Genomic DNA, 25,212 nt, shown 5'->3' with positions numbered 1-25,212 from the left:
GTTGCCAGCTGGGGCTAAACCACAACAGTTGCATTCTACATGGCCTCTACCATGATAATCTGAGATTTCTGTCACATTAGAAATCTTCCTTCTCGTGCAATACCTACAGTTTTTCCTCCAGCCCTTGTGATGATGTATCCCCATTTCTACTTTTGCAATGCCTCCAGTTTCCATCTATGCCCATATTCTTTCATCCCCATGAATTCCCTCATCTTCAAAGCCTCCTTCCATGTTTCTTGTCTGGCCATCAGAGGAACCATAGATAAATGCTGCGTGAGCCATGGCTGAATAAGTGATTGTGCTGACCAGTGCTTCCAGGCTGCCAGGTAGGCCAAATAAAGGAAGAAGCTTCTCCCTCAGCAAGACACTCATCATGAGACAGATGTGGGCTTTCATGTAAGTTAGGGGATGACCAGCACACTGGTCACAAATCTCAACCTTGCCTCAAAGGAATGGTAATGGATAAAGCACAAGCACTAGAGGTTCGTTTCCCCTTAATGATACCAAAGTAATATTTACATAGCAATGCAGGACAGCAGAGTGACTAGTTCTGCATACCCAATTTCCAGGTTTCCGTTTGAGCAAGCTGCTGTTGTTGTATGCTTATATAGAATGTAAAGATATCCCCACCTGTGCTATCACTAGCAGATGTAAGAGATTGTTATACAATTCTTTCTTTATCTGCTCAACTTCAGCCCTAAAAATGGTTCTATCTAACTTGCAATTTATGTTTCTTTAGGGATCAGTAATTATTATTTGTGATTTGATTTTACCCTGGGGTGTCTGATATCACACTGTGTTAATATCTTCAAAGCTTCTGTTACTATTGTGAACTTTTTTGAGTTCCTACCACAATCTCCTGTTTTTCTTCAACAGCTATCAAAATGTAGCTTCCTGATGATATAACTAACTTTTCATTATCCCAGTCTAGCCAGGCATGCATCCCTGTTCTAGGGTCACTGCATAGTTTGCCAAAATAATGGACTCTTGTTAGACAGATGGAATGCTTTGGTAACTACTTGCTATTAATATCTATTAATTATAGCCCTGTCAGGGGTATGTTGTCAAAATTGCTTTATGGGATTGGGGATGTTATCAAAATTGCTTTATGGGATCAAGTCATACGCATTGCAGTCTTGTAAATCTTTTTCCCATAGGACACCAACTGCCCTCTCACCCCTTGAGTATTTCGGTATACATTGTTCATGATCCATTATGAGTTTTAATAGTAGTGGCCTTGACTGCAGATTGATCAGAAAGGATTAATACACAAACACTCTGAATTTCTTCCTCATTTGTTGGTATACCAAAACAAGAAATTCTTTTGGCTATTTTGCATGCTTTGGTTAAAGGGTCTCTTGTCTGAAGTTTCAGAGATGTTGCTATAGTTTTTTTGTGTTCCCCTGTATTCTTTGCTCACATTTTTTTTCAGTATGAATAGACCACGTATAGAAGAATGGTTTAAGAAAGCTGTTACCTATTGTTAAATTAAATAGGAAAGTAACCTGATCCTGCTAACAGAGGTAAAAGAGCACTGAGATGGGTCACTGGTCTCTGACCTACGTGGAAGGAATTCTTTTACATTCGCTTTCTGTGAAGGGAGGAAAATAAATGTGTACCATTGCAATGTAAAATGCTTTTATACACAGGAAATCAGGAAATCAAATTAATCCTTGCCATACTACCTAGGCTCAGCAGTTGTGTTAGCTGTGTGGTTTAGAACACCTGAATAGATGGACAATAGAGAACAGATACCTTACAGCTTTGTAAGCTGCTTCCTTGTAGGAGAAAGACTCGCTGCATTTTATCAGTGCAATGCTGTGTTGCTCAAGACCAGTTAAAATTACAGTAGGAATCTGCTCTTAACTGTGCTCTTGAGACTACACTCTCCTCTTCTTCTTGGTGGACTACAGCTGTTTGCTGTTCATTTCTTCAGCAATGGATACACATGCATACAGAAAAAATTCAGAAATTGCCTCAATGTAATGAGCCAGTCGCTGAAAGGAGAGATCCTGTATATCTGAAGCTGTGTGCCCACGGCACTTCCCAACTCCTGTGGGAGTGAACCTCAGGAGAGAAGCCCTTTTCCGCTATCCTCATCTTCCTCCCTGCTGGCCAGCCAGGAGGCATATGGGTTCCCCACTACTACTGACTATCAGTTATGATATGCCAGCTGAATGCCTCAGTAACAGACTCTGATGAAAATGAGGGAGGATCACCAGTAATGCCGAAGGGAGTTTTCTGTCAAAGCAGAAAGCATTTCTCTTGGTTTCAGCTCTGGGAATTAACATCCGCACCCACTTTTCTAAAGTCCTTGAATGTCAAGCTATCTAGAGGTGTAGTGGAACACAGAACCCCTAACAGATGTATGCCTATACTTTTAATTGTGGGATTGGCTCTTCGTGTATGGTAACCGGAACAGCTCTGAGCCTGTTTGTTCTAGCTGAGGACACAGGTTGATAGTTCTGGGCAGTGCTCTACTCTAAGTCCCCAACAGCATTGCTTGAAAAATTTTACAAATGGAACCTAAGAGGTTTCCAGAATTATTTTTCTCAGGTGTAAATGGGAAAAACCTGGAACAATCACCTGCTTTTTCTATAATCACAGTGTGCTTTTCCCCCGATTTCTGTAGAGAATGCTTGGGCTGACCCTGCTGAGAAATCACAATGACCATGAAAGTTGTTCTAAAATTGCACATGTACGTTAGCATCATACCTCTCATATTTTGGTAGGTCTTTGGATGACAGTAGGGGGTTTATCATACTTGCAGTTGGGTATATTTATCACGGTTGGGGCTCATTGGTTTGGTGTAGAAACTTGATCTGTTTCAGGAAAAAACAGTTGTATGGTCAAATTCCATGTAAAAAGAGAAAGGGAAAAAAAGAAAAATCAATATTTACTCCTGGTGAATATCTTTTTTTATTCATATCTAAAAAAATTATTAATGTCTAATATTAAAAGTAAAGGATCAGACATAATACAGTCCCTTTTTCTTGTATTCTTTACTGGCAGCTCTATAATTGAATATGAACCAATGTATTCCTTTCAGTTATTAAATTATTGAAATAGAAGTATTTTTCAAGGTGTTTCGTTTTTGATCTCACTTCTATTCCATCCTATAGGCAATAATCATGGCATGTACCAGAATCATCCTAGAAATGGAGGAGGTTAACCTTTCAGTACACAAGGCTTCTAACACTTAAATTTCCTTCAAAACTCTCAGTCCAAGACCCACTGAATTTATTCAAGTAAGAGTTACTTCGAACTTTACCAAAAGCATAAATCTCTTAAGGCTTTTTCAACTAAATCTGATATGGAGGAAGTCTCAAGGGAGGTTGGGTGAGTGGAAAAGCCTTATTCCTGTAGCAAGCATGAGTGAATATGCTGTTGACCTTTTGAGGAATGAAAAGTTTTTCATTGGTTCAGTGGGCAGCATATAGGACATGAAATAAAATATTCAACTGTTGTGCTTAAAATTCTCTGTAGCTTTCTAACGTCCTGCTGTTACTGACCTGCCTAGATATGTACAGAGTATTGTAAATTAGCAGTTTATATTAAGTGTGTTTAGGGTTTGGTATTAAAAAATTTTTGTAGCAAATTTCAATCTCAGTAAATTAGATCACTATTAATTTATAAAAGAAATGCCTTTTTTACTGCTGTGCATACAATTAGATTTTGTAATACATGTGCATGTATGTACATCTGAACAACATAAAAATACATTTTTTATTTAGATAAGACTATGTGACTTAATATAAGCAAGGGATGATTGGCAGTGTTATCCATTATGAGGTTCCACCCATGCCGTATGGAATAGGTATTGAGAAAGAGACCACAAGTCTAGTATTTTCATGGTAGTACAAACTGGCACGGCACTGCATGAAGAGGAAGAGGAATCTGCTGCAATGTGTACTCTCAGTGACATTTAGATTTTTGGCACTTGTTTGTGTATGTGCAAAAACATCCCGTCTAGTGATAAATAGAGTTTTGCTCATAATATAATGCTTCAGTGAATAGAGTAAGGATAAATAAGCTGAAGATCTTGGGTAACTTAGCTTCAACTCTGTGTTTTCCTTTAGAAAAAGCCTCTTATGTGTGGCTCCATGAACATCACTAGACTGCCTACAGCAGTACCAACATTAATATATGTCAAAATTTTGAAGGATTCGGAGATGGTAACAATATCTGGATAAATTACTGAGTGGATGGATAAATGATTACAAATAGTCAAGATACCACAGTTCAGCTCATCAGCTGAAACATGGTAACTCGGCTTTAGTCCACTGTGAGTGTTATAGAAGACTCTTACTTAAGCCACCTCCAACTCAAGCTGAGTAACTCAGAAAGTTTCAGCTTCTCAAATGCCTGGTGTAGACAAACAAGTTTGGTGGTGTCTTGGGTGTGTTTAAGCTACTCTATATTCCCCTAAAAAAAGAATAACTTGCTGTAAATTTTCTTCCTAATATTTCCATAAGTTAATTACAGTGAAAAAATAAAAGACCTAAATAGGAAAGTCATGTATAACAAAAGTAAAAAAACCTCACCATATTTACAGAGAATACACAAAGATAAGATATCAATAGATTGCATTCTCTACCCTAGAATGTTTAAATGGCGGGGGAAGGTGAATAAAGGCTTTTTGTACAATTTCTTTTGAGCAATATATGGTGGGAAAAAAAAAATGAAAAAAAAAAAAATAGATACACTAGCTGATCTGGTTGAAGATGTCCCTGCTCATGGCAGGGACCTTTAAAGGTCGCTTCCAACCCAAACTATTCTATGTTTCTACGATCCTGCAGTCTTTGTGTTGATATTGCTCCTTTGCTATAACGTACACTGCTCCTTTTTTTGCATTTTTGCTAAGAGTGATGGATTTCTTTATTGGGCCTTTTCATGTACATTGTATTCAGAGTGGCCATGTTAAATCTTTGAATTTAAGTTTGAACCAGAGGATAATACATTCTGATTGCCATAATTACCTTCAATAATACAAAGAGCTCAAGTCAAAATTGGAAATAGTCTAGGTTAAAAACACAACAAAAGGTAACTACACCTGGTTTTCATCAATGTAAAAATAAAGCAAATTTTTATGACAGATCCTTGATTTCTTGTGTAACTTGGAGTGCAGTTTCATGGCAGAAATAAAGTTTTTCTGTCCTAGGTAGTATGCATGGCAAAAGCAATGAAAAAATGCTAATCCACGCTTCAGTTGCTAGCTAGCAAAAAGCTAGCGTAGTCATTGCTTACCCATACAGTACTTACTCTTCCTGCTGCCTTATAAGTATGCCTGTGGAACAAATCCTGTCCTTGGTACGTCCTTTCAGCAATGGTAAAAAAATTTGCTTTAGAAACAAAGTCCTTCCCCACCCCCATCTGCTATATAGCAGAAAACTGCTTGAGGCTCGAATACAACCAAATACCTGCAAATACATTTTATTGGGACTGATCCTGCATGTATTTTGAATGATTGAAACTGATGGAACTATTTGCATGATTAAAGATAGAGACCTAGCAAGGTGCAGAATTGCATCTTGTGCTGTCAGGGCTGATGATAAGAAATTAATATGAAGCAGTTGGTACATACTTTTTCACCTCCCCAATTCTAGGATTGGTTCAGTGGCTTTGGTGATTGCAGAAAAATATAGCATCACTGGAGCTGGAGTGTTTATTTTCTTACTCATTACTTTTCCTTGCTCTTTCAGGACAGATTTAAGGTGTTTAGCAGTTGTTTTGATAGTATAAGAGTAGCTTAGCAGGCATGAAATTCTGGACAGTAAAGTTTATCTACACAGCAGTTTCACTGTTATTAAGTTCCCCACATAGTTTGAGGACGATTCAATGATTCACAGTTCATTGATTTTGGTATTTAAAATTTATTAATTCATATAAATACTCTTCAGACAGTTCACATTGTTCTTAACACAAATTTAAGTTCTCTTTAGGCAATCAGTGAATTCAGTATGCTCAAGGAACTTAGTAGACAGAAAAAAAGAAAAGAAAAAAAAAAAGAAAAATTAATTACCTGGTTACTTCCACAGCGTCCCATGAAATCTCCTCTTCAATGCTTTGATGGAGACAGAGCACTTGAAGCATAATGGTAGAGGCTGTCGAATCAAAGTTTTGGCAAATTGGCAGCTATGATAACATACACCCTTTTTCTCTTCCTTTTCAAGCTATCTGCGCCATCCAACTCAGCAGTGGCATGTTAAATGAATTCCCAACCTTGAAGAGTCTGGATTCTTAACAATACATGTTGTATTTAATATGCACATGCAAAACAAGTTATAATGCACCTCTTTTATTTCAGTAATACCTTTTTCAACAGTCATCGGGGCCAGCAATAATCTAAGTTTAAATAATAAACCAGATACATCTAGAGGATGAGCTAGTCAACCAAAGACCTGAAACATTTTCTTGAAGTGCCTTTCTCTTTTTATCCATTATCCAAAAAATCAGTTTGGCACCTAACTAAAGTGTCTCAGCGATGTGGAGTGGAATTGAGTCTAAGCTTTTCTGGTCATAGTTTTAGGTAGAAAAATATCTGAAGTTGCTGAGTTTACAGTAGGCTAAAACATGTTGAATTGCCTCACTGTTTCTATCGACTAAGAGCATGCATATGGACCTTGCGGTGCCAAGAATCTTAATTGATAGTAACTTGATTGTGTATTTGATAACAAAGTCAATTAACATAATTAAATAGTGTCATATCTGGTGATTGAGTGCACTTCAAACTTACACTGTTTCACAGATCCGTGCTTACATGACAGCACTGAAATGCAGGCTTTTCTTGCCATATTTTAAAAGTAGGTTTTGGGTAAAGTCATAGTATTTCTCATTTGTAGTGCTAAATTCAGTTTTATCCAGATTGCATCTGCCTTTGTAGGATTGGCTTATCTCTCTGCTTATTTGACCTAATCACATCTACCGATGGTACAGGGTGGCATACTCCCTGCTGAATTGTGAAAGTAGTATTGCTTTCTGACCGCTGATGATACAGGACTATATTTATGCAAGACTTGAAATATACCACAGAAACTATTTAGATTAGGATTAAGAATATAATAATATGTATCATATATAAACAGATAATGGTAATGCTCTTTTGATGCATATTTAATGTAGCCAGAGATTACATTTGTACTCTTTTGTGCTGATAGTAACATCCAAAACAACGTACTGAACTCTAAATTATTTTACAAAAAGGGAGAGAAAGTTTTCTTTGGCTATCTCTGTATCCTTCTTTGGAAAACTAGGGCACTTTTCAATACCCAAATATTATGTCACCAGATTCTACTGAAAGAGTAATTAACAGAGAGAAGAAAAGTTTCATCTTCACTGATTTTTTTTTTTTTTCTGCAAAGATGTCTTAGACGAGAACTCAAAAACCTGCTTAATAGTTTGATTGCTATTTCATGACACCTAGCCCCTTTCAGTCACATATCTCACTGTTGCCTGAGAAAAAGTAAGATTTATGGTGCATCTGGAGCCTTAGGACAGATTTTCATCATGATAATCATAAGATGAAAGGGCAACCTGAAATCCACTTACAATACAGAGGATAGCTTTTTTGAACTTAATACCATTTGCTAGTTTTTAAAGTCTGTAATTTCTACTCACATTACTGCATTCTAATTATTATCCTTCTTAGCTTTTGTTTCTCATGAAGATTAAAATGGTCTGTTTGATGTGTTCAAAGAAATGACTACAGAAAAAGGTAAATTAATTGGAAGATGTCAGCTTACGAAAACGTTTTTGACATGAGCGCTGTAAGGCTGTTAACAAACAGACTGACTCATTTGTCTCACCATGAAATGAAAATAAAAATCACAACATTATGATAAAATCTTGACTAGGAAATGCCTGTAAGACTCTTTGAAGCCTTAGGTTCTTTTCTTCCCTGGGCCTTGGCACCGTGATGTATGCAAACCACGTTCTACATAACTGTGAAGTGAAATAGGTTCTATGCAGAACAGATGGACCAGGGCTAATGTGGCGATGTGCACTGGAGATGAGAACAGATTAATGCCACAAGGGGAGACTGGAGGAAAATTGGGAAGATGGGGGTATTTGAACTAATTCATGAATCATTTTCAACTGATAGTTATGCCTTCAGGCACAGTGAATAATATCAAGGAAGCATATTGAAAATTTTATAAGTTTGTTTTAATGTAGATTAGAATGAAGAGCCATACTTTTGGACGATTAAAAAAAAAAAAATCTTGTATTTTCCCCCTCCCAGAATGTACCTTTGTGATTTAAATGTCACTGATGAGCTTAATTATGTGCACTATGACATGAATGGCTGTTTGGAAAACCCATGGCAGATTCATGGACGTGGCACAAAGCTTGGATTTTTTGCAAGAAGCACCGCATGAGCTGGGAGAACATGCTCTGCCACATGCATCCAAGCCACAGAGATTCAGCTCTGCAGTGTCTGGAGGCACGGTCTGATTGCTGGATCTCATTCAGGTGTCTCTCTAAGTTTCCCCATCTTCATTTTATCCAAACAGCCTTCAGTCTTGTGAGGTTCAGACTTCCCAAAGCTGTGCCAGAGCAAGCACATGTAGATACCTATGTCTTTGAATGAGATCTTCAGGCATACATTACAGAATGAGGCTTTCAGCAGAGACATTTCACATGACCAAGTTGTGATACTCTTGCTAATGGGTTTTTTACTCTAGGATGCATAATGACACAGAAATAAATATGTCCACCTGAGAATTAAAAAAAAAAAAATTAACATGCATAAAACCATCAGGATCTGAAACAATGAATATACCTGAGGAATATGTAACTTCCCAGGATCAGTGAGAGTATCAGTTATGTTTATGGGTGGAAAAGCACAATTCCATATGTTCGGACATCAAAGACTCTTCATTTTGCAAAGCTCGGAGTATATGGATGAGCCTGATTACTATTATTCATAACAGACATGATTAATAAAAGGAAAAAGAAACTGTGAGGAAAGGAAGTGTATAGTTAATTGTCTGGATGCTCCACATTCTCTATATGACTTCTCAGGAGATTATTTTCAAGTTATCAAGCTCTCGAGGAGGATGTGAAACGGTTGATAGTGAGGGGAGATTTTGAGAAATCTAATGAAGATAGCCAGTTGAGTTTGCTAGTAAGGAAATAATCCACACGGGTTTCTGTTCACCAACACAGGAGATGCTGTGTGATTCCTCTTGCATAGAGTTCTTTCATTCTAGGCAAGGCTCAATGAGAAAAGAAAGGTATAAAATGCCCCGCTCACCTCAAACTTGACTCTCATTCTGCTGATTTCATCGCAGGTTGCGAATCTGGCCTGTTCAATCTCGAATAACGAAGAAGGTGTGAAGTTGGTCCGTATGGCAGCAACACAGATTGATAGTCTGTGCCCACAGGTAAGCAAGATTCCTGTCAGAAAGTACTTTCTAACTCTTTTAGCATTAAGAAGCATCAGTTACCTGAGACAGGGAGAACGGCCTGGATGAAGATTATAGCCTTGCCGTTGTCATTACAGTTTTGCCCGCTTCCCACAAACTGAGAAAGATACATTCGTTCCTTGAGACCTGCGTACCGAAGGGTGTGTAATGCTGTATTTTTAAGACAGTCCGTAATCTGTTTGTTCTTTCCCTTGTGAAAAAAATTTGCCGCTCCTCATAACAAATGCTTTTGAATAACAGGTGATAAATGCTGCACTCACATTGGCTGCCAGGCCCCAGAGCAAAGTCGCACAGGACAACATGGACGTCTTTAAAGATCAGTGGGAGAAACAAGTGCGAGTTCTCACTGAAGCTGTTGATGACATCACTTCAGTGGACGATTTCCTCTCTGTTTCAGGTACTGGGATCAAGGGACTCTTCTAAAAATATACTGCCAGATTAAAGTAATGGGTCGGAGCAGAGAAAAGCTCTAACTACTAACGCGTCATCAGTCCATTAGTCTGTCCTTATTGGAATGCTGATCTACACTCAGTAGGAGCAACCAAGCCATGCCAATTAATCCCTAGTAGCAATAGTTAGCTTTTCATCTCCCGGAAAATAGCATCCTATTTGTGCTGCTGTTCCTAGAGAAGTTTTGTTTCAACTCAGGCATAAAGTAGGATTTTGGCCACCTTTTAAAGATGCATTCCAGACCTGTGCCAGGCTGACAGTAGTAGAACCGTTAGAGTCCTCGTGCAGTTGTAGGCAAGAGGAGGAAAGATAAGCTTTACGCTGTTTTGTAGCTTTGCTCAGATCACTGTGTACAAAGAGCGGGGCAGATGTACCATCCAGCCCCTGATCATCCGCACCAAGTAACCAGGCCGTGAAGGTAGATGGGAAGAAGGGAAATAGGCAGGTGCTGCATGAGAGTCCCAGCTATGTGTGTTGTCTGGACTAACCGGTGTGTACGCTTCCAGAGAGCTGAGGAGCGCTTCGGGGTCCCAGAGTGGTTGGTGTAGCAACGCAAGCAAATGGAGAGAAGTAGTAAAGTAGCATAAGAAATAGCAAAACTTTGCACTTCTCTGACCTCGCTAGGAAGGTTTACAATGCAAAGCAAGCTCTTCTACAGAAACAGGCAAAGTATTTTAGTCCTTACATAAATAGGGGTAGAGAAGAGAAGGACATTGACTCTTTGGGTCACAGTCTTTTCTCCATCCTCCTTGTAAAGTACTCCAACTTATACCAGAGTGTATTGTTATAATCATACGTATAGTCATACACAATGAACACTATAATTGCCAAGTGCTGCATGTCTTGGGTTAATTGTGTGCTGCAGAAAACTCATTTTCCTATTGTGGTCTGAAAGAGGTGGATTTCATTGTTGTGAATAAGCACATAGAGTGTGCCAAGTGTCCTTGGCTTACTCTAACATCACAGAAGAGCCCAGCTTCAGGAGATAGCTTGGCCTTGATTTTATGTTTCATTCTACATTCTTTTCTTTGGCATTTCCTAATAAAAGCTTAATATCTTTGGAGAAAAAAATATTTATCCTTTAAAAAAAATCCTTAATATTCCTTTTTTCCCTTTATTTTGTTTGGTTGTATCCCGCTATAATAATAGTAACGGAGTCATTTGGTTTAGTATAATTACAGGCCACTGTTCAACATCACTGCTAGAGTGTTTACTGCAAGCCATGACAAGAAAATTAAAATGAACTCTCAGAATAACAGGATACTTCGGAATCTGGTAGCACTTAAATTTTTATTAAAAACTTGAAGGTGGCAAACACTTTTCAAGAGACCTAGTTCTACAAGGAAAGGGCAAACCAAGCTGTAAACTGCAGACTCAGTCCACAACCAAAAGAGATGGCAAACATGCTTAAATGGCCATTTGGGTTATTTGTTTGAGGACTTGTTCGCTCCAAGCATTTGTATCCATAAAGTCAGAAGTTTGAACAGATGAAGTTTTTATTTTTTGTTTTTCTCAAATCATATTTTCTTCTAACATAGTCTTGACTTATCCACACTTCCCAAGGCACCTGAGAAGTAGTATTTCTGTTGGGTTTAGATTTTTTCCTGATGGTGTCCATAATGTCTCTATCTATTAAGAATGAGAAAACATTTCCTGTATCCAGAAAGCCTGTTGCTGCTAGCTGTAAGCTTGGAAGCCTCAGCTTACACCGAGCACTTTTATTTTTGCATGTTAAACCACTGAAGCGTTCAAAATGGGCCAGTGGCTGGTTAAACATACTTCATGAAATGACACCTCCTCCTCTTCATATTAAGCATCACATTTGATGGCATTTGTTATTAATACAGTGCCTACCAAAAGAAGGCTGACCGTAATTTTAATCAGCTACCTTATATTCCAACCACAGTGACTGTTCACATTGAGAAAGTACTTCTTGTTGGACAAAATTTGGCTCTGCCATGGTAAAAAAAAAGGCAATGGTAGGGAGAAAATGTGAAGAAATATTTTAGCAGAGCAAAATGTTTAAAATATGGATAGAGAGTTTTTTAAACAAAGAATGTTGCCTTGCAACTTACTCTGATTCACAGCTGAGAGGATTTCCAGTTTTCAGAGTTGTTACAGTTCAAAATTCAACATCATGTAAAACACTTCTGAAACCCTCAAATGATCTAACCTTGGGATTTTTAACGGTGAAGGTTAGTGTATCATTCTATTTTTTTGGCCAAGGATAATTAACAAAAGGAGTTGGTGAACTGATGATTCTGTTTTATTTATTACTACTACAAAGACCAGCATTTAATTTTCAGTTTAGTGGAGTCTGTGGCAGAAAAATAAGTTGTTTAGAGTCACTGAGTTTAATCTTAGAGTGAGTTTGCTCAAATATGAAATTCAGTCCTAGTTTTATTATTGAAATGATTTTTAACTGTACTAGCTTCAGGGAAGTAATGTCTGAGCTAGTCAAAATCCGCTTCATTTCACATTATCTGCATGTGAGAATACTACATAAACTATGATGCTGCAGCATGTGACTAGATGGCCTGATTCTGATCCAATAAAAACCAATGCAGCTCCCAAGATTTCAATAAACCTACCTGATACTACATCATCTGAGCCGACTCACTGTTGTCGACTCTTATTTCAGAATAAACACAGTCACATGTGATTACACTGTGTGTCATGAAAAATTCACACCTTATTCTCTGGCGTAGATGGAGTAAAGGCGATGAACAGCTTGTGCACAGGCTCCCTGCTTCTACAGAAGACATTTGCTATTGTCTTTTCAAAATGGTTTGTTTTCTTTTCTAACTTATTTAGGCACAAATGAACCAAATATATTAAATGTTTATAGGAATGTGTAAATTCATCTTCAGAAAATTGCCCAACTGTTTATAGAGCATAGGCATAATATTTGACCACTTTCCTTTTTGCGTTGATTTTTGTTACACTTTCATTATAATAAAATTGAGTGTGATGTTTAAAATTAATGTGGTGGTTTTTCAAAGAATTACAGGTTGGTACTCAGAGTATAGGTGAGAGGACGTAGCCCAGTCCCTTTTAAAGATAAATATCACACTTGGGGCTTTACTGTTATGCGGTGTAGTATCTCAGAATAGTATTTGTTTTGCAGAACTGGGTAAGGACAGATATAAATTTTTTAACATGCTGACATTTACCATTTACCCAAACCAGTAAGCTTTGTGATGAGGGAGAACAAAATGAAATGGGCCTTATTTTTTTTTTTCCCTACATTCCAGAAAACCATATTCTGGAAGACGTGAATAAGTGTGTGATCGCCCTCCAAGAGGGGGATGTCGATACGCTGGACAGAACCGCGGGTGCCATCCGAGGCCGTGCAGCCAGAGTTATTCACATCATTAATGCAGAGATGGAAAACTACGAAACTGGAGTTTATACTGAGAAGGTACTGGAAGCTACCAAACTGCTCTCTGAAACTGGTAAGCTTACTTGAAATATTGCTCAATATTAAGTCACTTAAAACTTTCAGTTTGTTCTCTGACATTTGTAACTCAGAGGGGAACCTGTGCTTGAAAACAAGTTATAAACAAAGAAATTAATGACCATGAGTGTTTCTTTTATTCTCTACTCAGTGCTATCGCAGAAGTCAAAATTGGCAAGAGCCGTACAAGAGAGGAGACTCAGTAACCCATCGAGGCTAGTCTACTTCATCAAAGTTTCAATGATTTGAGTAAATAATACAGAGCCTTTTCTTTAAGTTCTTTATGAGTCAGTTGATTATGTATTACATGTCTCTAGAAAATCATTGTTGGTGACCGAAGTTGTGTTTCTAAACAAAGCCATTTTTCATCGAAAATACATTTTAGCAACTGAAAATATATTTTCTGATTGAAAAAACATACAAGTCTGCTAGATTACATAAAATATACAGGTTATATGAAATAAACAGAATATATAAAAACAGAAAAGTCTGCTAGATGAATAGACTGGGGAAAAAACCCTGATTTTTTTTCCTTTTAACCTGTTTTTGCCTTCACGGAGCAGGGGCTGGATCCATCTAAGTGTAGGTGATTACATCTAAGCTGGTCATTTTAGACTCCTTTATACTCAGTATTATCTCTAGCTATGTGCATCTGAGTTTTTCACTGCAGGCAGTACTATCAGGTGCTCACATCTTAAAGCGGTGGTCTACAACTGTTCAGACGATTCATGCTTTGAATTTCATTGACTTGACTGACTGGGTCTCCACTCACTGTACAAGTGACCAGCTATGATACAGATGCGCGTAGTGTAGATGTCTGGAAGTATCTTGAGTTGTTCCTCCCCTATCTGGCTGCACTTGCTCAGCTGGGCTTTAAAGTCATCGAGATTATTTTAGAAGGAACAAATGAGAATGCACCAGTTCAGGACATGGCAGATGTAACGTTTAGACAAAACAGCCATCTCCCTATGAGAAAGAAAACAAAAAATGGTTGTAGATCTGGCAGCCTCTTAGCATTGAGAACAGAAATCAGCAGAATGAGCTACAAAACATGTTGGTATTTAATATTATTTGTGTTATTGTCGGCCCCAGCTTCTAATCTTTTAGCCCTAAAAGGGACCCCAAGCCCTAACGGCACAGATAAATCCCAATGAGCAAAATCATGAATTTATTTTTTTTCTGACCTTTCACTATGATTCATTGGAAATTATAGCTGAAGTGTGGATGCTTGCAATGGTGTTATGACTGGAACGTTATGCCCTGAATACTCAAAATGCTTGTATATTCACACCAATGATTCAACGCTGGTAGACATTAACTTTCAGAGATTCTTTCCTGTGGGCTGCAGAGAGACATTTTTGGGGAGAGGTCAGAAATCAGTAACATGACCTTCAGCCTATGGTACATACTCTATTTGGCTCCACACAGCTATTTCCTATGCAACATTCATGTTCACTTTACAGCTGGGTGATCCCAGAGGGTCGAGTTTTGCCCTTGTACAGCTTGAGGATGATGCAATAAGGTTTGCTTTTTTTTTTCCCCTTGAAGTTTAGTGATTCTGTGTCGTGTTTTTTTAGGTGAGAGAAGAAAAAGTAGACACAAATTTATTATTCCCCATGTTTTTTACTACCCAATAAGAGATTAATCGAATGAATTTAACTTATTTTAAAAAGTGTATGAACTGGTGTTATGAATTCACAGGAAGAAAATAATCTGTTCAGTTTGATACAGTAAAATATTTTGTTGCACTCTTGTGCTAAAGTCTCCTTTTGGTAAAGGAGAGATTTTGAAGAACTTCCTATCCCTAAGATTTTGTTACTAAGCAAAACAATACATATCTTCAGGCTTCTTATTCAGCTAAAATTCTGACTTAATATTCTGTAAAAAAATCTATTAATTTTTTGACAGAGTAACTGACAGTTCTAAAGCATAGTTATATAGATCAATTATAGGCACAGTAAATACATCCATATTTAATGGACTTTTTAATATAACTTGAATTATGACTAAGTGCATCTTGACAACATCAACTTGTAATGCTAGAATGCAATCCTTAAGACAGAGTCCCTGTTCCTCAAAGTTATTCTTTATTTTGTATGTTGTAAACTGTAAGTAAACTTGTGAGTAATTAAAAAAAAGATAAATCATATTTTAAATGTTAAGAACTGTACAACATATAAAAATTGTGCAACAGAATTTCAGAAGACAGAATGGGCTCAAATTCAGCAGAGCCAATGAAGCTAAAACAATTTATGCCAGACGTGAATGTGGATCGTTACATTACAGCACAACATCTACCTCCAGCTTTTCAGGCCATTTACAAAGGCTTTGATTGTTATTTCTCTATGATTGTTGATTAAAAAAGGTAGAATTTACTGACTTATATTCTTGCCCAAGAATAAAGTGGGGAAAATGGTATTTAGACCGCCCTATGCCGTTCTGTGCCCTGCCCATTCACACTCTGCCCTCTCCCCCAGCACTCGTCTCTGCCTACATACCCATCAGTGCAGCTATGGACATAGAGATATGAATACATGCATCTATTTACATATTCGTTTTATTCATCACCTTGAGATCCTGCACCGATTTTATCAAACACTCAAAAATACTGAGTGTGATTTATTTAGAGTCAGGCTCCACCCACAGATAAACATACCAAAATCTCTGTGAGAAACACAATGATAAACGCCTTATTTTTTCATCTTTGTTCCTCCTTATTATTAAGTGAACCTTTATTTTTAGATGAAGTGCTTTAGAAAGCTGGGGAAAAAATTAGTTAATTGACAATGGAAGGGAAATAAGCACATTAAGTTTCTCTTATAATTTTTCTTTACTTTTAACTATCAGCTCAGGCAAGGAAAGCCTCTGTTAAGCCTCCTTTTCCAGGTATTTCGTATGGTTACATGAGTGCTGGGTTTCATCTACGGGTGAAATACGGATACACTGTTTTGGAAAGAGAAACACCTTGCTGATGTTTTGGGGTTTTTTTGGCTTGGAGAGGAATTAATCTTTAATGAAAGTGATATAGGTAGGTTCTGAGAAGTTGAAACTGTGCAAACCTTACTTTAGTAACTGGTTTCACCTTAAAGTTTTATTTGTTCGTTGTTTTAATTTACAGCCTTTAGAGTATGGGGGGTGGCAGTTTTTCAATGTTTTAGTGCTTTCTTGCCTGTGCTTGACTTAACCCACTGCCTTTATAGCCAAGGACTAGGTAGAGGCTAGATTCTTACCTCTGACAGCAGTATTAGGCAATGACATATTGCTTAATGTCTCTTTAAAGTTGTGCTCTTGTGCTTTCCTTTAAAACCAAAATAAAAACTTGACTCTCGCTTCCTGATTTCCTTATAAATCCAAGATGAAAACTATAAAGCCACAGAGTCTATGGGGCTTGCTGGGAACACTGACAAAACTCATGGATTTTAGTGGATGTTAATTGTGTGCAGGAGTAAACCAGAGCTTCAGGGTTTCATTTTTTTGTTTGTTTTTTTGGGCACACTGAAGTTTTACTAATACCTTTAGCTTGGCTTGCTAAAGGGCAAGGGCCAGGGTCTTCCTGGGGGCAGCCCCAGCCTTGGGCATCAGGCACCCATGTGGGGACATGGATGGCCTGAGACCAGGCTGGGCTGTCAGCCCTCAGATGGGAGTCAGGATCAGGCCCAGTGAGGGGAACCAAGGTCAAACACAACCCAGGGATCAGTAGGCAGGGCCATGTTGATTGCTCCTGTTAAATGTTACGTTGGTGTCCAGCATTGTAGAGAAGTATGAAATTATACTAGTACAGATGGTCCACAAAAAAAGGAAGGACAGAAGGGTGGAAAGGAAGAGAGAGGAGAAAGAAAAGGCAAAGAAAAAGATGAAAAGTAAGGGAAAGGAATATGAGAAAACAGAGAACACAATTTCTATTTGAATCTTGAGACCTTCCATACTGCTCAACGCCCTGTCCTAGCAGTGACCGAGGCCAGCTGGGAGTGTCTAATTGACTTTAATAAGGAGGAAATTAAAGTCTACTCAGTAATTGCTTGAGAAGCTTAACAACTGAAGAGATAAAGTTTGAGTTTCTAAACAGGTAAAAAGAATTGTCCGTAGAAAGAAATCAAGTAACAGACAATGAGGTTGATTATTATTTTTCAAGAGATGCAAGGAGGAGAAAAAGCTGTGACATTCTTTAAAGGTCAGAGGGTTGAATTTAAATTAGGAAGTAGAGTAGACTTTGCAGGGTTGTAGTGAAAGGGAGTGAATGGGAAATGAAGGAGAAAAAGTCGAACAAGTGGGACCAGCACTGGCTAGGAGAGGCTATAAAAACTTTCTGATATTTTTTTCTTCCCCCTTTTTTTTTTTTTCCCCTCCTCCAGTTTGCATTGAATGTCTGGAAACCATCCTGGAAGAGCCAGTACCACAGTACTTGGGTTACTCACTCCTGGGAAGGACATTGGAACTTTGAAATTGTCTGATTCAGACCAGAAATTAGTTTCAGCTTTTAGCATGTTTTTAAAATATCCTAAATGTTTTTAAGTAGGTAACTCTATGACTTCTGGTTTTACTCAATTTTTTTGTCTTTATCAGAATGGACTAAAGTTCAAAACTGGCACTACTGGCAATTCGGCAATAAGCCTGTGGGAGTTTTATCAGTGAGTAGGACAAACTTTAAAGATATTTATCACTAGGAAAAGGCAGCTCAATGATATTATCAAAGCTAATACAAAAATGTGGTAAAGATGGATTTTTCAGCAGTGATATGAAGGGAAACAAAATATAGAAGCAAGAAGATCAATTTAAGCATAGCTGTAATAAAAAAAAGCATATTGAATCTGAGGGAGAGCAAAAAATTGCAAAATGGAGCGTATTTAAAAAATAAATTATGTTAGATTCATGTTTTATGGGTGTTTCAGGTAGTTATAGTACAACTTATGGGTACCATCATCCTGGGAACATGAGTTCATTTATCCAGGGGTTTTGATGAAATTACAGCTTTCATTCTGCAAAGCACTATAGCATTTTCTTTAAAGTTTTGCTAAACTGAATTCCAAAGGTCAAGGTATCACCAACAAAGCCCATTTAATGCATTATTAAAAAAAAGGTATTTTATGAAAGGACCAGAGAATACTCAACATTATGTTCCACCAGTATTTGGTTTGATCCAAAGAATTTTTAACCAGAGAGACTGCCTTTGATATGCAGAGGAATACAGTAAAAAATCATGTAAAATATATTCTAAAACAATTAAATGCGACACATATGAGATGAATAAATCACCCTGGTGTCCAAAAGCTTACATACCATTTCTTTTCTCTCCACTTTTAGAATTTAAAAATAGAATATAGTACTAAAGGAGAATATAATGTAATTGATTTAGATTTTCAAAGGCTTTTCATAAAGTCCTGCACACACAGCTGTTTGGAAAACGGGTAACCATGGAGTGAATGTTAAGGCCTTTGATGGATTAAGAACTGGTTACAAGGCACAAGCAAAGCATAAATGACCATTTCTCAGCAGGCAGAAAGATAAATCCCTTCAGGGGTCAGCACTGTGGTTGGTGCTGTATAATCTATTAATTAACAGGTGAATAGACAGAAGCAAAATTTGCCAAAAGGAAGATGCTGGTTTGGCTGGTGGGAGTAGGGGACATTCCTTTATCAGAAAGATTAAAATCAAACATAATTTTATTTAATTTCTCTAGGTAAATGGAACAATTTAAACCATACTATCTACACTGACAGGAAGGCTCTGAGCTAATTCATACTCTCAGAAAAAATATGGCATCATTGTGGACAGCTGGGCATAGATACCTTTTCCATGCACAACAGCCTCGCATCAGTGTTTAAGCATCAGTGTTTAAGCTGGTAGCCTGTACTTTAAGGACCGTATTGACTGAATACCCCAAACACTCGTTTCAGCTTTGATCTCCGCAACCTACAGATCTTTCAGAAATGGAAGAAGTTCAAGATGAGGATAACAAAATTCAAGAAATGTGGGGATTTGGAGGAAAATTAACTCCAGAAGAGTTTAAAAAGAGTAGGATTATCTATTTTGGGTGTGCCAGACACCTTAGATAATGAATAGTAGATTAATAGAAGTGCCCATTTTCATAAACCATTGTTAGTTAGTCACTGTTCAAATCTTTTCCCAAAAACATCTTGTGTTCTTAAGAGACATTTTTTAAAGTAAGGAGGACGGTTGTGGAGATAGAAAAAAAAAAAAATTATACCAAGTCTAGAAAATATAGGCAGAAAAATGCAGTGAATATTGAGTAGGTCCAACAGAATGTTTTGTGAAAAAGTGTGAATTGTACAATAATCTCTTAAAAACACTGGCATTCCTTGCATCCCCTTGCCTACATACACCTACATACAGATATACACAAACTTCTAACTAAAACCAGAAAGGGTGTTTTGCTCATGTTATATAAGCCATTTTGTGTCCACCAGCATGCAACTGTTTTCTTGAGGGTATTTTTTGAAGAGACATTAATTATTAATATAATTAATATTTTATTTGAAATATTATCCTGCAGGGAGTTCCGTTTAGTAGTAATATTATTTTGGGGGTATATTTTTGTTGTGTTATATAAGCCATTTTGTGTCCAACAGTATGCAGCTACTTTCTTGAGGGGATATTTTTGAAGAGGAATTAGTTGTTTATATAATTAATATTTTATTTGAAATATTAACCTGCAGGGAGTTCTGTTTAGTAGCAATAATATTTTGGGCATACTCACTATGTGTAGTCTTTATTTGCACAAGTCGGCAGGAGAATGAGTGAGACATCTGAAATTGGTGAGATGCATATGTCCCGGCAGCCGTCACTTCTTATCCTTCTTTGGATTCTTTGTGACGTACCCTTTCATTACACGGTTGCCTACTGTGCTGGCCATGAGGCACCTCCTGGCAGACACTGCTTACCTTGGTTCTCCCCTGGCATTCTATCCTTCTGGAAATGACAATTCAGACAGGACAAAGATTGAAGGTTTGTTGGTTTTGTTTCGTTTTTTCTTTTATGGGTGTCCATATCTCACAATACTTGGTAACATAACTCCGGACATCCCACTAATTTCTATACTGTACCTCTCACCTGTTCTGCCCGCGAGCAAATCCAACATTTCCTGAAAGTGTTGCATTACCATGTCTATACTGCATAGTTGCATATACCCACAGATAAAGTAGGAACCTTCTGTGAAGTGCCAGAATACTTACTTAACATGTGTGGGCCAAAAATTGGACTTGGCCATAAATTTGAGGCACCTTGAGAACATTGTTTTTATGGTCCGTGGCTAAACCAGTGGTGCAGTGAAGGCTGATTCTTCCCGAAAGTCTTGTTCACTGCAAAATTTTATCTGTTTCATCAAGGGAAAAGCTAATGGACAAATAGCAAGAAGGGAAAAGATGATCTTGTGCTCCGGACAGTGATGCTTCACCCTTTTCTGTGCTGTAGCACTTAAACCAGAATACTGCAAATTTTCCCCTAATTTTGCTTTTCCTCTTTCCCGAGTGACCAGTGTGAGATGCATAGGGTTTGATATCTGGAACTGATGAGGATTCATATATTTACTGATGAGTATTTAGCTGTAACGGAAATCAGTGACCACCGCTTCTCTGAGCACAGAACCATAAACACTCTGAAAGCCCCATCCAGTGACGTGGAACATGGACATACTTATATACGGGCATTTCTTCATCCACAACAACAAAAATATTAATATATGTACACGTGTGCATGATGTGTCTATGCACAATGTACATAGATGGAAGCATACATCAGCCCAAGCAACAAAATACTTACATCCGATTCTTGGAAAACCCATTGGTCTAATAACCTTATATATTCTATAATATTACAGTAGAGCTTTATAAATCTTTTTATTTTTCATTCACAGTATAATAATCATGATTGAAATTTTGTACCATCATGTTGTAATAATCACGACCGAAATGTTGATATGAGACCAGGGTTTAATAAAAATGTTACGAAATATTTAGAACCTACTGATAAGGAAATTACTGTTCTTCTAGAAACAGACTTTGACAAACGCTTCAAGCTAACTAAGGTATCATGTTTGATTCCTTACTCATCCTTCAAACTAAATTGAGAAACTGTGCTGTCTTCAAGAGTATGTCAGATATCCCATAGGAATTATTTTTTAAAGACCTGTTTAAAATACTTAAAATCCCCAGTAGTAGACTCTATTCTTTCTTCAATTAAGTAAAATAATGGGTTAATAAAAAAAAATAAAAACCCACAACTCAAAAACCTAGAAGAAATTTAACTCAAAACTCTAAAATTTTAAGCTTGAAATTTTAAGCTCTGAAATTTGGCTTGCCTCCAACCTTGATGTCACCAATTAGCTCACTATTGCTCTGTGTTGGGTATAGGGAAATGTAGATTTCTAACTTTCAGATATGAGGTAGGATGAAACCAGGCCAAGTTTCCTAACTCCCATTGATAGAATTAAGAATTAGAAACCCATGCACTTGGAAAGACCTTGACCTTTAACACTTTCTTGTGTCTTAATTATCCCTTTTTAGATTTCCACACATTCACATCTACTAAAGATTGTGAGGAATTCGCATTCCTAGATAATAAGGACATAAAAGTGCATTAAATTAGCTAGACATTCATTTAATTTTGCGTATTAATGAAACATAAAATTCTAATACTATGAACAATAATGCACAAATATTTTTATTTTTATCTTAATAATTTTATTATGTAAACTAGTTTTTCCCTATCAGTGTTCTTATTGTTCCTGTATTGGTAACCATAATTTGCAGCTATGTTTTTAAGTATAACATTTGCAGTACAGAATGATTGCCATAGGAGAAAAAGTCACTAAAGATTATATTTCTAGAAAATAATATAATTACTTTATAATTTTAGTATGTAGGGAGGTATGGGTGTGGTGGGAGAAAACCAAGAAAAGCTTCACAGAAGACATTTTCTGTGTGGAGCAGGGTGGTTCACAAGAAAATCCAGGTTGTATCAAGGCACAAATTCACCCATGGTGGTGTGCTAGTTTTCTATTATGCAGATAGAAGAAAAAAAAAAAAAAAAAAAGAAAAAAATAATCAATAGATGGAATGGAAGTAATTTTAACTTTGGTTTTTTTCAGTGTTTTTCCAGCAGCTGTTCAACCTAGATTTTGTTGGCAGTGATCTTCCTTTCAATGCCATTGAAAACTCATCTACAGAAAGGCTTCAAATCTTTATTTGTTGGAATGACAAGTCAGTAAATTAGAAGTGTTACTATTAACTTGGGACCTGATTCTGTCAACATTTATGCAGGTGCCTAATTAATTCTTGTAGTTTGACTGAGAGATGTTAATGGATCGCATTTTTCAGCCTAAGTGTATGCAAAACTGTTTTCAAGACCACAGCTCAAACTAAGAAACCAATATTTAATTTTTCCCCCAAAGTATTGATTTGCTTCTGAATCTGAAATTCATAGCCAATCTCTCTGTAAATAATAAATGAATCATCCTCTGTCTGATGCATTTACAAGTTTCAACTCCAGGTACAAATTTTATGCCTCTGCCTGAGTTTTGCTTGTAGTTATTTCACTGTCAGCATAAGAATATCCTTCTTTGTACCATAAATGACAGATGAGAAATACTGGAGGTTTTGTGGGTGCAACTGAGTTAGGTATTTCCTCATACATCACTGTTATGGAGCTCCTCAAGTGTGGCTCAATAACCTTAACTGGAGAATAATACAGTTCTTAACTCAATTTCCCAAAACTTTACTGACAACGTATCATTAGAGAAACTCTAAGTAATAGCATTTTATTAATTTAAGATAGGGGTTTTTTTTCTTGCTTGTCTAATCAAAAATGAGCACTGATGTAAAAATGCTATTGTCAAGCAATTCATAACATAGTTTAATAGCTATTTCCATTTTGAAACAGTAGATAATGTTCACATGTAAAAAATGTAAATTAAGGACTAAACTGTAGCCGGGTCTGCAAAGTCAAAGTTGTTGAAAGAAGCTTTCACACCCAGTGGGCAGTCCCCATGGTAATACATGTGGTCAAAAATGAGTACCTCATGTTCACCAAAATGAACAAAACGAGGCTTTCTATCTCTTCCCCATGGCCTCATGCATACGAGTCTACTACTTCTGCTGCTTCAATGGATGAATGGAGTCATGACTCTTGGCATCTTTCCAGTGACACAGTGAGAAAAATGACCTGTGGGGCTTCAGTCTGGAAGATTATTAGTGTAAGGCTTCATTGGCTGAGCTGAAGGACTTTAAAATTTATGTAAAATCTATGTAAAATGGGAAAAAATCCCATACAGAGAGAATACGAAAAAATACGGAAGAGCCTGTCATCCTTTGACAACTGAGCTGTGCTTTGACCCCTACCTTATTTGTTCCTGTTGTACATCCATTTCAAGCAAAGGGTGATTGTAAGTCCAAAAACATTGTTTTAGTAAAGTAATGTATGAGTTTAAAACATCTCTCAGAAATTAAATATTTATTCCTGGTGAAGAGCGTTTCCTATTGTAGCACATTTTGCAGTAGCTGGTGCTGAACAAAGACCCTATAGCTGCCTATTAAATACTTTAACAACAATTTCCATGGGGGAGTTCTGATTTAGCAAGTAAATTATCTCTTAAAATATTTCACTTCTTTATCTCCCTTGTAGATCTCTGTGCCTAAGAATAAAACTTCAGAGGGTCTGCTTGTGACCGGATCAGCATAACGAATACAGCATGTATCCCTGCCCACTGTTTTCCGTGTGCTTTCATATTCATAGGTCAAGCACAAAAAAAATTGGAAAACAGTAACTGTAGACCAAATATAATGTTGAGATGATAAACGTAAATTACAATATATATTGCAAGAGGAGAAATTAATTGCAATGCTCAACTAAAATAAGTGTCTTTATCTTCATTTTTTGGGGTAAAAAACCTGAGCAGTGAACTGTTATCAGGCTATGAACAATTTCCTTGAGAAGTTGATGAAAGTTCCTTCATATGAGTATTTTAAACGCGATTCAGAGTTAGGTTCTGGATAAAGAGAATAGAAGCATTTCTGTTATTTGGACTAAATTATGTTACCAAAACATAGAAATATATGTTGGGATACAACCACAAAATGTGAGATTTTAAAAAAAAAATATTAGATCTTTCTTATACGTATGCTACAAAAATCTCTGCTGGGTACTTAAAAAATGGGCATAGCACTGCAACGAGGGCCTCACTGTGCAACTTCAGAGTATCTTCGTTCAAGCCTTTTTTTTCTGTGCTTTAATAATTCTAGATTGATCTTTGCCATTTTTTACAATAGCATCATATTATGAGACAAAGAGACTTCTCTTTCTGATTTGACAGTGCACCACAGGTACAAGGTATTCCTTGGGATGCTTTTTCTTATGAGGTCCATGCCCACCTCATAGTAATTCAATTTAGATTGCCATTGTTTTACTTCTAAGAATATCATGGGTGGCCATGTCAAAAATCTTACTGAAGTCAGGTTGTATCATATCTACCCTTTCTCACAACCCACTAGTTAGCTGCCCTGTCAAGGAAAATATTGTAATAGCTTGATGCAAACTATTTTGACAAATCTGTTGCCTTTTCAACATCTGCTTATTATTTGCAAGATAATTAAACATTAACTGCTTTACATCATGTTTCATTTTCTTTCTGAGTACTGAAATTAGGCTGAATATCTTATGATTCTTCCTTCTTTTCTTCTCTACCTTTATATAAATAAATATGTGGGGTTTTTTTTTTCTGAATCCCTGGAATGTTCACTGTTACTGTTTTTCTTGAGTTCTCAAAGATGGTTCAAAAATTGCTTTGATTATTTTCTTAAGAACTGCAGGGTAAATTCTATTATGCTCTGTTAACTTGAAGACATATTTAATAGATACATTTCTTTATGT

General features: G+C 37.0%; 1 protein-coding gene across 3 annotated transcripts in view; it reads left to right on the top strand.

Annotated features, from left to right (window-relative positions):
- Positions 1-25,212, top strand: part of CTNNA2 (catenin alpha 2) — a gene marked incomplete at both ends in the record, with an annotated part of 469,340 nt that overhangs the window by 393,829 nt on the left and 50,299 nt on the right. For all 3 annotated transcript variants that reach the window (XM_081998803.1, XM_081998802.1, XM_081998801.1), the window contains 3 exons: positions 9,291-9,383; positions 9,666-9,822; positions 13,130-13,330. In XM_081998803.1, the coding sequence (XP_081854929.1) occupies positions 9,291-9,383; positions 9,666-9,822; positions 13,130-13,330 (451 nt within the window). The remainder of the gene's footprint in view (positions 1-9,290; positions 9,384-9,665; positions 9,823-13,129; positions 13,331-25,212) is intronic.

The sequence above is a fragment of the Phaethon aethereus genome (genome assembly GCF_964289735.1).
Source record: "Phaethon aethereus genome assembly, chromosome: 4".
In the NCBI taxonomy this organism is placed as follows: Eukaryota; Metazoa; Chordata; class Aves; order Phaethontiformes; family Phaethontidae; genus Phaethon; species Phaethon aethereus.
This window is presented reverse-complemented; position numbering and strand designations above follow the sequence as displayed.